Below are 14,732 nucleotides of genomic sequence, written 5' to 3'. Positions count from 1 at the left end.
ATACAAAAATAATTAATGAAACTTAAAATAATTAATATAATATATTTAGAGTAATCAATAGTATTTTATAAATGTAAATTTTAAAGAAACTTTAAAACAAAAAAAGAGTTTAAAGCTTCTACTATAGTGTGTTTTTGGTACGATTTCTTATATTTTTTAAAGCTTCTCTAAATCATTGTGAGTGCTCTAAGAGGTGAAAGAGTAAAAAAAAATTGTTATATTTATTGTGGTGTAAAATTTGGTATATGATATATTTTGTGTCAAATTTAGCACAATTTTTAATATGTTGGACTACTTTATACACCATTATTAGAGTTCACTTTAATGAAGATGCATTACACTTTTAATATTCTATTGGAGATGCTCTTACATCATCTTTAATAAATAAGGGTAAATTTTATTCTAAATTTAACTTAGAAAAATAAGTAAATGTTATATTTGGTCAAATTTTATAGGGTAAATTGCGGCATAAATACTTAATGTTTTTTATTTTATACACTTAAATACTTAATGTTTTATTTTTGATGGCAAAAATACCTAATGTTACAATTCTCTTACACCGTTACTACCACTTCCGTTATTAATTCATAAATATGGACACGTGGAGGACCCAAATGCATTACATTTATTTATTTTATTTTAAAATTTAATATTTTTAATATCAAAAAACTAAATATTACTTGTTTTTTTTTTAAAAAAAAAAAAAATAAGAGAGATGCAATACTAAATTATCATAGGTGAGTGAACCAGTGTAGTATATGGAACATGATTATTGAATTGAAGTGCCAATATTATGTAAAAATTGTTATTAAAATAAAATAAAATAAAATTGTTAGTTTCTGATACTAAGAATTTTAAGTTTTAAAATAAAATAAAAATAAATATAATGCATCTGAACCCTCCACGTGTCCATATTTATGAGTTAACGGAAGTGGTAGTAACGGTGTAAGAGAATTGTAACATTAGGTATTTTTGCCTTCAAAAATAAACATTAGGTATTTATGCCGCAAATTACCCAATTTTATATCACCGGGTAAAGTACATATATACCACATTTTTAAAATTTCACTCATAATACATTACACACATAAATTTTTATTCAATATTGGCTTTTCTTTATTTTTTTAAATTTTTTGCATAGCCTTCTTATTATAGCAAACATGTATAAATTTTCTTTTTAGTAACAAAAAGATTAATTAACTTAATGCAATTTTATATAAATTACACGTATTAAAAATAAAATCTCCAAAAAATTAGAAAGTCATGGCCACCTCATAGTATCAAATAGTTCTGCCATTGTCGTGTTGTGTTTAATCATATATTTTCCGTATCGTATTATGCCAATTTATAGTATTGTATCATGTTGTGCTCAAGCTCATATTTTTTCGTACCTAGTCGTGCTCATACCTTCCGAGCTCGTGCCAGTTTCGTGGTGTTGTGTCAAAAAGTTCGGCCCGTATTTATATTTTAAGCACTAGTTGAGAGTTTGTTTGTTTTTAACATTTGAGTGTTTTGAGGTTTAGCTAATAAAAATTGGAAGAGAAAGTTTATTTCTATGACCGACGCGTGGTTGTTGGGATTGTGTATGTTTCCGAAGAGGTGGAGAAGAAATCTACACCACGTGATCTCATTTTTTTTAATATAAAAGAAAAAGAAAAATTGAAGAGAAAACATATGATAGATTGTCAATTTTGATGTTTTAACTTTTGATTCATTATTTTTTTAGGGGTTAATATTATTTTAGATCCTATGTTTTGTAAAGTTATCGATTGGACTATCTGTTTTGTTAAACGGCAAAATGAATCTTGTTTTTTTTTTTAAAGATACAAAATAGTACCCTAAGCTTAATTTTTGATCTTTTTTTTTTTTAAAAAAAAAATATAATCAACTTGAAAACAATTCTTAACATGGACATATGCAAAAATTGTAACTAATATTGTCGTAATACCTATATATCGGGTTATTATTAAATTTTATTTTGATAAAAGAAATGAGTTTATTATACTATTTTGTATCATTTTAAAAAATATAAATTTAATTTATTATTTAACAAAATAAAAAATCTAAAATAATATTTATTTTTTGATGTTATGGATTACTCTCCTCCCAATAAATATAAAATAAGTCTCAATATTTTTTCATCAAATAAATAAATAAATAAAAGATCCCATCACTATTCACCAACATAATAATAATAATAAATAATCATATAATAATAATAGAAAAACTCAATTTAATTATTTTAATTTAAGTGTAGAAAATTTTATAAATTAAAATCTTTTATAAATTATTGAAAATGTAATGCTCGGTATAAAACAAAATGAAATAACAATAAAAAATTAATAAAAAAAACATTATACTGTAACATTTTTTTTCTATTTTATTTATAAAATTACAAGTCTATTATATTTTAATTACGCTCATAATTTTATTCATTTTAATTACACAAATAATTTTATTCATTGTCATTACACATAACTACACAATGTTTAGTTATATTTGTGGTTTTTCCATATTAAAACATTATAGAGTATTCATGTCCTATAATTAATAAGGTTAATTAAAAAAATTACCTCTTGAACTTTAACATGTATCAAATCATGCCTCCTGAACTTTTAAGGTCGTTAAAAATACCCCTAAATTATTGAGATTGTTAGATTTAAAGACTTTTGTCTAATTTTATTCAATTTTACTATTTCAATGATTGTTTATTTACTAAACAATGCTCCCTAGACTTTAATATCTACCAAATCATGTCCCTCAAACTTTGACATGTACTAAATTATGTCTCTTCTATGTTAGATTTTTTTACTAAAATTGAAAAAAAAAATTTAACACCAACAATCTTAATAGTTCAGGAGACATTTTTAACGACCTAAGTTCAGAATGCAGCAAAAATCTCAATTAATTAATAACAAATCTTTACAATATAATGATTAATAACATGATATATCGTGATTATTACAAATCAATAACAAATCTTATAATAATAATAATATAATAATCTATTATTTTCTGTGATATACCATGTAAAAATGCCATTTCCTCCACGTGTTACTAATTTTCTGGCACGTTGTTGACTTTAATCGCTTAGATTTTGCAGTTCAATACTTCAACCAAGATTCCAGAAATTCAGCAACAAAAAAAAAAAAAAAAAAAATTCTCTCTACTGAAAAGGTATTGAACCAAAAACAAATTAGAACAAAAAGAGTTGTGACCCCAACATGGATGAATAAATGGAAGGTATAATCTTCACAATCATAACGAATATGAATCAGGTTTTTTTTTTTTTTTTTAATTCACACTTATCTCTACTATTAAGGTATTGAACCAAATCAGAATAACCAACAAGAATGTGGCAACTGGAGCAAACAGAACCCTTCATTGCCTTAACTAATATTAGCCTAAAAAAAGTAAAAATGAACAAAAAGAAAAAAAAAGAAGCTTTACAATTTGGTCACCAACACAACGTGGGTATTTCTTACAAATAAATGGGAACAATTAATTGACAACATCCAAACAGCCCTTCAAACATAAAACCATCAAAATACAAGGACTTGGCTCCATCGCCTTCGTATAATTATGCTAATAGAGGGGTTGGTAAGGTAGAGTTGAACTTACATTATTGTGCAATTGCATTTCGATTCCAGTTTTGGAGGCTTCATGGTATCCACCTTATTAGGAGGCTCGACACTGCGCTTTAACGGTTCAACAGCGTTCTCGTCGTTCTCTATCACGCTAGGAGGTTTGACACCTATCTCCACCTTCCTTTTCCTGGTGTTCTTTTGAAATTTCGAAGGGCGATGGCCGACAATTCTGCCATGTGGTAGATCGTTTTTGTCATGATTGGATTTTCCCAATATTGTAACTGTTGGCTGCGAGCCTTCTAATGGATGATCTGAACTTTCCTTGTCCAGTGCTATTGTTGCAGCCTTGTAGGCCAGATCATGAACAATAGAGCTGCAGAAAAGTATTGTATCTGTTGCCTCGTCGAGAGTTAGGCTTCTTCCCTTTCTTCCATTTTGACACTCTACCATTATCGTTGATTCTTGTTCTAATAAATATACAAAGTATGTCAGTTACCGGTCGAAACGAAAGCCCAGAGGAAGTTAGAATGAACTGGTAATTTGTCATAATTTCAATATGCAGCATTTTATTATCTTGATATGATTACATGTTACATTAGCACTGATTCGAAATATGCAAAATTATTTCATTTTCCTAAAAGTCTGTGTTTAGAAAGCTATACTAATAGATTAATGTGATCTATTTAAAAACATATTAAGACAGGAATATTCGATAAGATTAGACATTTGAACTACTAGAGGTAAGAGAATGAAAATAACAAAAAAACTACAATCGAAGAAAGATCATACCTAGGATGTCATGTGCCTGATCAGAGTTTGTGGACTCTGTAGCAGAAGCTGTCATATCCTTGTCAGAAGGGTTAAATGGTGAAGGCTCCTCCTCTGAGGTGCTCTTTGATGCAAGCGAGACATTATCGCTCAATGAACCAGGATTACTGTGTTGGCCATTTTCAGTTTCTATTTCGGACACTATAACCATGGAATTATGAGTTCCAACATCTCTATCCACTTCATCACCATCAAGATTAGAATGTTCCTCCTTACACGAAGATCCCGGAGTCATATCTCGTGGATCTAGATCTGTCGTACCAGTGGCATATTTGGGCGACTGTACATCTGGTAAACCACATGCCTCGTAATTTGTATACGATGCTACCAATTTTTCCTCTAAACCAATACCAGCTACGGGAGTATGAAGTTCAGAGGTAGAGGCATCAACAATTCTGCTGTCCTTGTGTTCATAATCATCTTCTTCGACAACAAATGATTGTGTTGAAGGTATGTCGGTAACATCTGCTTTAGTTTGCTCTGAAGCTACCGAATGTTCTTGAGATAATACAAATGTCTCCTTTGAAAGATTGTATTCCACATTGCCCATGGAAACTTGAGAATTATCTTCATGTGTGTTTGTTGAAAGAGATGACGCTTGACGAGATAGGTTTCCAACTCCAGAGAAAGAAGGGCCATGGTTTTGAGGTCTTGTGTTCTTGTCATTTCTGTAGTGCTCCGTGTCTGATTTCCTTCCACTACTTAACTGCCGTTGCACCCGGCTATCTGTTTGTCGGGTACCAAAATCAACAGAGGATGAAGTGGAGAAACTGCCATGCCCGATGGAGCTTCTCATGCTGCTTACACTATCTTTAGCATATGACAAATCATCATACGGTATGCTAGCGGCTGAAAAATTTCTGCCTCGAACAACGGTCCCCTTGTTACTGCTTGTTCTCTTCAGCAATACTGAAATTCCTGCACCCTCTGAAACCTCAAATCTCAAATTTGGATAGTCAGTGACATGATGCAGTTTTTGACCCCCAGTGTCATTACTGGGCAAACCCTGACCAACAGCTAACGGGCCATCCTCTAGCTGCTTGGCAAACCTAACCTCTCCTCCTTCCTCCTTTGACTTTGCAAGAGAATTTTCTTGCAAGTAACTATGATTTTGCTCATTGTAAGAACTTTTGCCTTCTTCGAGATTCTCCTCATCCTGAAAACTCTTTGGCCCCCTCTCATCAGTATTTTGTGACAGCTCAGGCACAGCCATAGATGTCAAATCATCATAATGCCTCTCTTCGGTAATGTGTGTAGATGACACTGGGAAGGTATCAACAACTACAGCTGTCTCTAGAGTAGTTATCCTCAAAAGTTTATCTTTCATAGTACATTCTCGACATAGTCCATTGAACCTCTCCTCTGTCTCAGAAGCATGATATCTGCAACCACATCTAGAACAAACTGCCATATTTTCAATACTGTCCACTTCTGAAAAATCATCATTAACAAAAGATGTTTCTGAAGTTGGACCAACTTCTGTGACAATACTGTGGTGATGGAATTCTCCAGGGTCAGCAACAACGAACTCAGTTTTAGGGCCTCTATCAAATTCGACATTATTTATTGACCCGTCATCAATTTCATGTCCAATGACTTCATTTACAACATCCATCTTGTCAAAGGCAAACACTTCCTCAGGAACATCAGAAAATGGTACCCTCTCATATTCAATAGCCACATCATCTTGGTTGTGATCATTCCCTTCAGTATCAGGTGCGGCACAAGCACCTTGATCGGAACTTGCATTGCTACTTGTTGTGACTGATGAATTTCTAGAGATTAAAGAATGATGTGCAGAACTTGTTTTTCCCACATAAAAGGTGGTACTTGGGACACTGGATAAAAGGGGTCGAAACATATTCTGAGGACTTTTCCGATGATCCTGCAAAGACATTGAAGCACATTAGATGTGAACAGAATCTGGGTAACTTCATAATGAGAAGGTGTGACTTAAACATACATGTCAAATGAACAGCGCAGAATCACAAAGAACATTGAAATTTGAAGCAAAATAAACCACCATAAAACTAGCCCAGAGAGAGAGAGAGAGCAAGGGGAAAAAAAACCCTACAAGAATCATGAAAGCACTTCTCAAAGGTTTAATTGCATCCAAAAGATTCTGCACTTCTAGTCAGCACATGCTATACTAGTAGTACAGAAGCATTAAGATTCACAAAATGTTGGCAAGCGGTCCATGTAGAGTAAACAAAAACAAACCCTAAAATGACTTGATCACTCACTCAAAATGACATCAAACAATGAATTTATCACTGATAAAAATTGATAAATGAGTTCAAATGATTTTGACAGATTGCAAATGTATATGTAAAAAAGAATGTTGTCGATTTAAACAGAAGCTAACCAACATCAAAACTATCAAACATTAAATTTGACATTTCCCCTCAATCTGCAACAAACCCCATAAATAGCATTCAATAGCTTCTATCACTATAATAAATAAGCCCAACATAACAAACATCCTCCAGCTAAAGAAATAACAAGGAAACACATAATCAAAAGGACAGACACATAAACTTAAAAGTGTCAACTTTTTAAGAATTACCATTTGTCGAAGAGCAGAATCAAAAGATCTTTTAGGAGCAGACGATGGAGATGCTATTTTGGTTGGCTTTTTGGCAAGGGAAGGACCTCTATTATTCGAGAAATTCGCAACTCTTCTTGTTGTTGATCGATCTAAACTACCCACATGCATGGACTGTATAGAGTCAACATCATCATCACCAGAAGAAGCAATAGAACCTCTACTTTGAGAGCTAAATGGATCCCGCTCATGACTATGAGAGGAGCTGACACTTCTAGTCGCAGTTGGTGACATTGATTGCCTTCTGTAATTAGAGGAAGAGTCCCTTCCATTTCTTGTTGCTGGTGAGGAACCCCTTACATAACTTGCAGGTCGATCAGCAAGAGAAGTACGTAGGTTTGGAGGTGCATCAGAGGAGAACCCAGGAATATTGGTTTGCCATGCTCTTATTTTAGGAGATGCAGAGTTCCCCCGACTACTCTTTACAGGGGACACTCCTCTCACCCCTGATGAGGGCACGCTACCAGAACCAGTGCTCATTCTACGAGGAGTTGGGGTTAAAGATCTTGGGACAGTAGTCGAGGGTTTACTTGGGGGAGTAGATGGTCTTCGTGATGGAGTAGCATGTCGTAAACTCGGAGATGGACTGGTTTGACGAGCTGATGATGGACTAGATTGACGAGCTGATGATGGACTAGATTGACGGGCTGAAGATGGACTAGATTGACGAACTGATGATGGACTAGATTGACGAACTGATGATGGACTGGATTGGTGTGCTGATGATGGTCTTCCCCTTGATTGAAATGTACTACTTCCAGAACGAGGAGATGGACTCAAACGATTTGGACTTGCACTACCCCTACTGCTCCTATAACTTTTCTCCATCTGCAAAAGATGCTGATATGCTTTAAGAAGAGGTAAAGAGAAATCTACTCTAAATCTTCACAGAACATAACCAACAAAATTATAATCAGAAAAGGATATAACCACTTACTGTCGATGATCTAGATATTGAAATAGGTTGACTTCGAGGTCTTCCCCTTCTTGTAGAAGTTTGTTGCTGTGGCTCATCATCCAGTGAAGGAAAAAGAGGAGTGTCGGGAGGTGTTAATAACCTATGAAACAAGTATATGCAAAAATTAGTACAAGCAGAGAATTTAGCCTCAACAAAACTAATATATTTCTAATACGTCAACTACCATTGAATTATGACTGAAAAACCTGACAAATAGAAGGGATAATATTTTCCAGCTCTAACAACCTACTTAAATTTACAGAGACATGGGATGCAAGATGCACATACACATGCAGCATGGATAATATGCTCTAGCAGCCAGCTAGTTAATCCGTTCTGCTTACCCAAGACATTATCATAGTCTGTCCATATTACAAGAGAATTGAACACTTTTGAGGTACAATATCACAACCTATACATGTTGCATTGCCCAAAAATTTGAAAGCAGAAGTTACTAGCAGTGCATATTAAGTTATCTTCTCCGTAACTGGAACACCAACACATCCAGCACGAGCCCGTTCCCAGCAAATGGAGGTCCAAATTATCAGCAATTTAGGGAGGAGAAAAAACTTACCAGTCATAGTCATTCTTATCCCCATCGGCATTGAGCAGGTTACTAGTACTCTCTCCTCGTACTGGAATGGAGATCCCGAGCTTAATATCTGAAAAGTGTCTCAATTTTGAAGCTGTTGAAAGAGAAAAGAAAAAACCCCCGTAAGGCAGATGACCACCAAAAAAAAAAAAGAACTTCAAACTTAAGGAGAAAACAAATCGATTAATAGAAGTGTGAAGAATAGGATATTACGAAGTGTGAATTCAAGGTCATCGGAGGACTGCAGCAAAAAACTCTCTCTTTCTCGGGTCTGCATTTCGCTGAACAAAGCAAGATCGTCATCTTTTTCTCTGAGAAACAATCCACCTTCGAAACTGTGTCCTCGTTTGTGATTATTGTTAGCTCTCAATTCCCTTCCAGGAGAAGACCTCAATGCCGGAGAAGGAGGCATCTCCACCGGCCACCAAGAAAGCTACAGTCTCTCAAAATCTCAACGCCAATCTCTCAATACAACCCAAAATCAAGCAACCCTTGTACAAGGAAGAATTATCCATAATGTATATACCACACTGTTAGCCACAGTGAAGATAATTATTCCCAAAAATAAAAAAGCCCAAACTCCCAAAGATTAACCCGTAATGGGATATTGCATAGGAAAATAATTAAAGGCCGCTATCACTGTCGCTCACGAAAAAAACCCTTTTTTTCCGATTCACCCTTATCGAAAACTTGTCACAGAAATAATTAATTTCCAATGCAAGCGACCCAATACCCCATAGGAACCGTAGATGGTAAGTCCAAGTCACCTCAACATCAAATCCTCGTAATATATATATTTATCATATTTACAAAAGTTGCATAAATTAGCATAATTCACTGAAGCAATTGTACCACTGGAAACGCAGATGCCAAAACGTCCATTTCCAATCTAACAGAAGAAAACACCAATCAAAATTAACATACTTAATAATATACATATCAATAACAAAATCTCAAAAACCCTAAAATTCTTTTGAGTGAAGAGTATTAAACGGAAATTAAGCCTAATTCAGACTCGAATTCAACTTCCAAGTAACCATTCCCACTACTCCATTCATAGCTTAAAAAAAACTACACAACTTCCGATGAAACTGAGAGTATCTTTGCTCAACTCAAACTTACCAAGTCAAAGCCGACTTCAAACTCTTTATATGAAACTCCATGGTAGTACCACTGAGAGATCCCCAAACTCGAAGATAAACCTCAAAAAGAGTTGAAATGTCAAATTACAATGCGACGAATGTTGTATCAGACAGCCGGATCTAACACATTAATTGCTTTGTCTGGGGATTGTACGGATCGAAGAGCTCTACAGAAACGGATCGGTGTAAACAATCCCTAGATTTTCCAGCATTTTCTCACTTTCTCTCTCCTCCGAGAAAAATTCTTCAACTAAACTTTTTTCTTTTCTTTTCTTTTCTTCTGTTAATATTTGCTGCTTCTTTCTTTTTCCAGCAAACTTCATTCATTTTCTTATTCTTTTCTTTTTCCCAGCTTTTTCTCAGTGATTTTTTTATTTTCACTTTGCCCCCTAAACTATCTCTTATTATGAAATTCGCACTTCTTATATTTATTTATTTTCAATTATACACCACTGATGAAATTGTGTCGTACAACATTAAATAAACAATACAAAAGTTTCATATAAAAACAAAATTATACCTATGTCACTTTGTGTAAGTTCCAAACAAAAATATCAGATTTTGGTATTTAATTCATTAAATTTTATGGTCTAAAGAATATTATTATTTAAAGAAAGTAATAAAAAAGAGTTAAAAAAAAAGAGAAGAAAATAAAAATTGGTAGAAGTATATGGTTTTTAATTTTGGTCCAATTGATTAATGCTATTTCTTTAAATGGTTTTATGAATAGTATAAGCTATTAATTTTGTGTATCATAAGATTATGAATGAGACAAATATGACTATACTTAATGTCACCTACACCATATTTATTCACCTCTATGAATAAATAACCATTAATTCAAGATCCAAACAATAATAAATAAATATCACAATTACTTTTGTGTGGTTTCTACCTTAAAATCTCAGTATAAATTTTTCAATGACAATCTTTATTTTTATTAAAATATATGTAAGGATATTTTTTTAAAAAAATAAGCAACCACAGTCCAAAAAAAAAAAAAAAAAAAAAGAAAAAACTCAATTGTGTGCATCCTCAATATTGTAAATCATCTTTAATAAAGTTTTCAAAAAAAAAAAAAAAGAATTATCATCTTTAATAAAGTATTAAATTTGTGTGATGATGTTAGTAAATAGTCGTTAAATTATTTTATTTATTGATTCATTTAAAATTTAATTCTAATATAATTTGTTGTAAAGTGTTCATTATTGACTTGAAATTTTTATTTTCAAAATAACATGCAAATATAGTATTTAAGTTAAAACTTTGACATGTACGAAATCATGTCCCTGAATTTTTAAGTTCGTTAAAAATACCCTTGAACTATTGAAATTGTTAGATTTAAAGATTTTTTTTTCTAATTTTAGTAAAAAAAGTCTAACGTGGATGAAAATTCAGGGGCATAATTTAGTATATGTTAAAGTTTGAGAGGTATGATTTGGTAGATATCAAAGTCTGAGAAGCATGTTTTAGTACATAAACAATCACTGAAATAGTAAAATTGAATGAAATTAGACAAAAGTCCTTAAATCCAACCATCTCAATAGTTCAGAGATCATTTTTAACGAGTTTCAGGTAGCATACATGTCAATATTCAAGAGACAAAAATCCTAATTAACCTACTATTTAATTACTTTTTTTTTGCTAACTACTATTTAATTACTTTTAGTAATTTTTTTTTTTTCTAATAATCAGTTAAAAACCTTCGTCAAAACTAATCCACATAAAAAAAAACCTAAATACAAGTAAATTGAATATGCTGCTTTGTAGTTTGTACTAATATCGACAACAAACCTGTTTTGGGCTATAAGACGTTTTGGAGATCTCCATATTAGCTTCTGCATTAGAGGTGGTGACAATTAATTTCTATTTTTCACTAAAGTTTTTTAATTTTATTAAAAATTTACAAATGATTTTAAATAAACATATTACATAATTATAAAAAATAAGAAATACATTTATTATTTCTAAATACCAAATTTTTTTTTTAAAAAAATGTATCAGAATGGTGTAATAATTCAAAACTTTCATGAAGTTTAAGAATATTGTTATTGGGCATGAGTGGTACCTAACACTTTTAGACATGTTATCTTATGATTAGCTAGCGATACTCTTTAAAAATTATTACATTAAACTATATGTAATCCAATACTTAATTGGACCAATAATAATAATAATACATAAAAAAAAAAAAAAAGTATTAATTAACGCTACTATTATTTTTTAACATTTCTATTAAGTAAAACATGGAATTAAATTAATAGTCAAATATTAAAAGTACATCGTAACTTCATGAAGTGAAAATAGTGTATTAAAGGGCTATGCAAAACAAAAAAAAAAAAAAAGTGGGACATATATGGAAAAAAGGTCAACATAACAACTGGGTTATCATTAACTTTTGTGCACTTATCTATTAAAGCTATGCAATTAATTATGTCATTTTAATTGTTAGGTGATTGGCAAAACTTAGAACCCTTAATAATCATCATCATCACACCTATTCTTATTCTTATTCTTTTCTCTCTTTTTTTCAATTAAATATGAATATTGTTGTTATCTAATCTTTGTATTGGATTTTTCTCTCGTTAAGAAATAAATTATCAAGAAGGAAAGAAAATATTAAATTATATCATAGTGGACAATTTTTTTCTTTTTGGTTCCATGACCCATCTTCAATAACCAATATATATATATAAATAAATGTACATAAATACTTGAATAAAATTGCCAATTTGTTCTTAAGTATTGTAACATTGTAAAAAGAACATTATTAAAGGAGAATAACAATCAAAATCAATGATGTGTTGAATTGATTAATTACTACATTATACATATATATATATATATATATATGTATATATCTTGATTGGTGGTTGTACTTTTGTAGCTATTCTAAGGGATGTGATTAATATAATGATGTCAATTTAATTAAGAAAAATAGCTAGCTAACTTTTATTAATTAAAAATATAGGTTTATTAGGTAACACTTAACCGTTGATAGCATTGGATTATTGGTAGAAGATTAGGATCAATCATTTTAAGTCAAGAAAAAAATATAGTTAGCTCTAATAATAATCTCTATAGTTAGCTAGTATTAGTTAGATTTAACAATTGCATGTTAATGAATAAACACTAGGGTCAATTTGCATTTATAATTGCATTTAATCTAAATATATTTGCAACTTATTATTTATTTATTTGTTTGTTAAAATTAATATATATATAAAACTATGTTACCAAATTTTTGTGGGTGAGATGGGGTTAGGGCATCAACCATGGATTTCATGAAGCTTTTTCACATGATTTACACACTTAATTTATTTGATATATTGTTTCTTTTACTCTATTATTTTAATTTCTTAGTATTATTGACTTATGTAAATATATATATTATTAAGGAGAGAAGAGAGAAAGTCAACTTTTAGAATTTTCTTTTGGATGAGAATAATTAGAAATTTACCAATCCCAATGTGATGAAGGCTTATTAATTATTAGTTCAAGTTAGTTAATCTCCTTAGCTTAACTTTATAGATTGTAAATAATATGTATGTCCGTACATCCTAGTGTTTTGTTTGACTAAAAGTTTTTACTTGTGTTTTAATTTAGCCTAATATATAGAGTAGGGTTGAAAAGTTTAAATGGGAGAGAGAGTACATTTTTTATATATAAAATTATTATTTATTTTATTTTAGGATAAATACTATTTTGAACCTTGTGTTTTGCAAAAATTACTGATTGGACTCTGTGTTTTGTTAAATGACAAAATGGACCCTGTATTTTCCAAAATAGTAAAAACAGGACCCTGAGCTTAATTTTTGACAACTTTTTTTTTAATATAATCAACTTGAAAACAATTCCTAATACGAACAGATACAGAAAATATAAAACAATTTTGTGATAATACTTTTAGATCAGATTATAATTAAATTTTATTTTGATAAAAAATCAATTCAGGGTCCTATTTGTACCATTTTAGAAAATACAGGGTCCATTTTGTCATTTAACAAAACAGAGGGTCCAATTGATAACTTTTGCAAAACACAGGGTCCAAAATGGTATTTACCCTTTATTTTATAATTGTTAGTGATTTATGATGCATATGTGATCATGTTGCACATGCTATTAGCCGGGACTGTGTATGAAGTAGAAAATTAAATTGAACATATATGTATGGATCGAAATAGTTTCAATGGACTTTTTTCTATAATAGGTATTTTAGGTCTAAATTTTATATTTTTAGCTTGGTAAGAGAAATTAAACAAAAAAAAAAATTAAAACTTTTTTTTTTCAAAAAAACTGACTGAGCACCTTCTTCCTCCCTCTCCATTTCCAGTCGCTTCTCTCCTCTATTTTCCTTCTCAAATAAGACACTATTTCAGCTCCAAAAAAAAATCATCCAAATTATGTAGTATCAAGACCGCAATGTAGATCTCAACAACAAAACAATCTAATCTCGACAAATCCAAAATTAAAAGGTAAACTAGAAAAATCATTAAAAAGTTAATCTAATCTCGACAAATCCAAAATCAAAAGGTAAACTAAAAAAATCATTAAAAAGTTAATCATTTTGTTGTGTGTTTGAATTTAAGCTTTGAATTCTAATGATTATAGGCTAATAGATAATACTATCGAACAACGTATTTACACACAACTGCACTTGGAGGACCATCGTCATTTATCAACAACAACAACATCTAAAATTTTCCCATCTAACAAACAAAAATACCCACAAGACATTCCCACAAAATTAACTATTTTCCTTCTGCTACAAATTTCCGCTAACATGGGGATTAATGTCCTCCACTCCTCCTAACCATGCTTTAGTTGATTCCACAAATTAGGAATTCGATCTCCGTCGATGAAATTTTGTGACAATTCTTTTTTCGAATATCTAGTTTTGGATCATCTTTTTTAATATTCATTTTCTTGTTTTTATATATTGTTTTTATGGATTAAAATAATTGTTTAGAAATATTGATACCAAATATTCTGAATAAGTACAAAAATTTTAGAATATGGA

At 31.1% G+C, this 14,732-nt stretch overlaps 1 protein-coding gene across 1 annotated transcript; it reads right to left on the bottom strand.

Moving 5' to 3' along the window:
* Positions 1–3,199: 3,199 nt before the first annotated feature.
* LOC115715151 (uncharacterized) lies at positions 3,200–10,139 on the bottom strand. Its single transcript, XM_030643971.2, has 7 exons — positions 9,693–10,139; positions 8,784–9,459; positions 8,553–8,664; positions 7,958–8,078; positions 6,982–7,848; positions 4,377–6,300; positions 3,200–4,054 (listed from the first exon to the last, which is right to left on the bottom strand). Exons 2-7 carry the CDS (start codon positions 8,980–8,982, stop codon positions 3,618–3,620), a joined length of 3,660 nt encoding a protein of 1,219 aa, XP_030499831.1. The 5' UTR covers positions 8,983–9,459; positions 9,693–10,139; the 3' UTR covers positions 3,200–3,617.
* Between the last annotated feature and the right edge of the window lie 4,593 nt (positions 10,140–14,732).

This window comes from Cannabis sativa, chromosome 4, assembly GCF_029168945.1.
Source record: "Cannabis sativa cultivar Pink pepper isolate KNU-18-1 chromosome 4, ASM2916894v1, whole genome shotgun sequence".
Taxonomy (NCBI): Eukaryota; Viridiplantae; Streptophyta; class Magnoliopsida; order Rosales; family Cannabaceae; genus Cannabis; species Cannabis sativa.
This window is presented reverse-complemented; position numbering and strand designations above follow the sequence as displayed.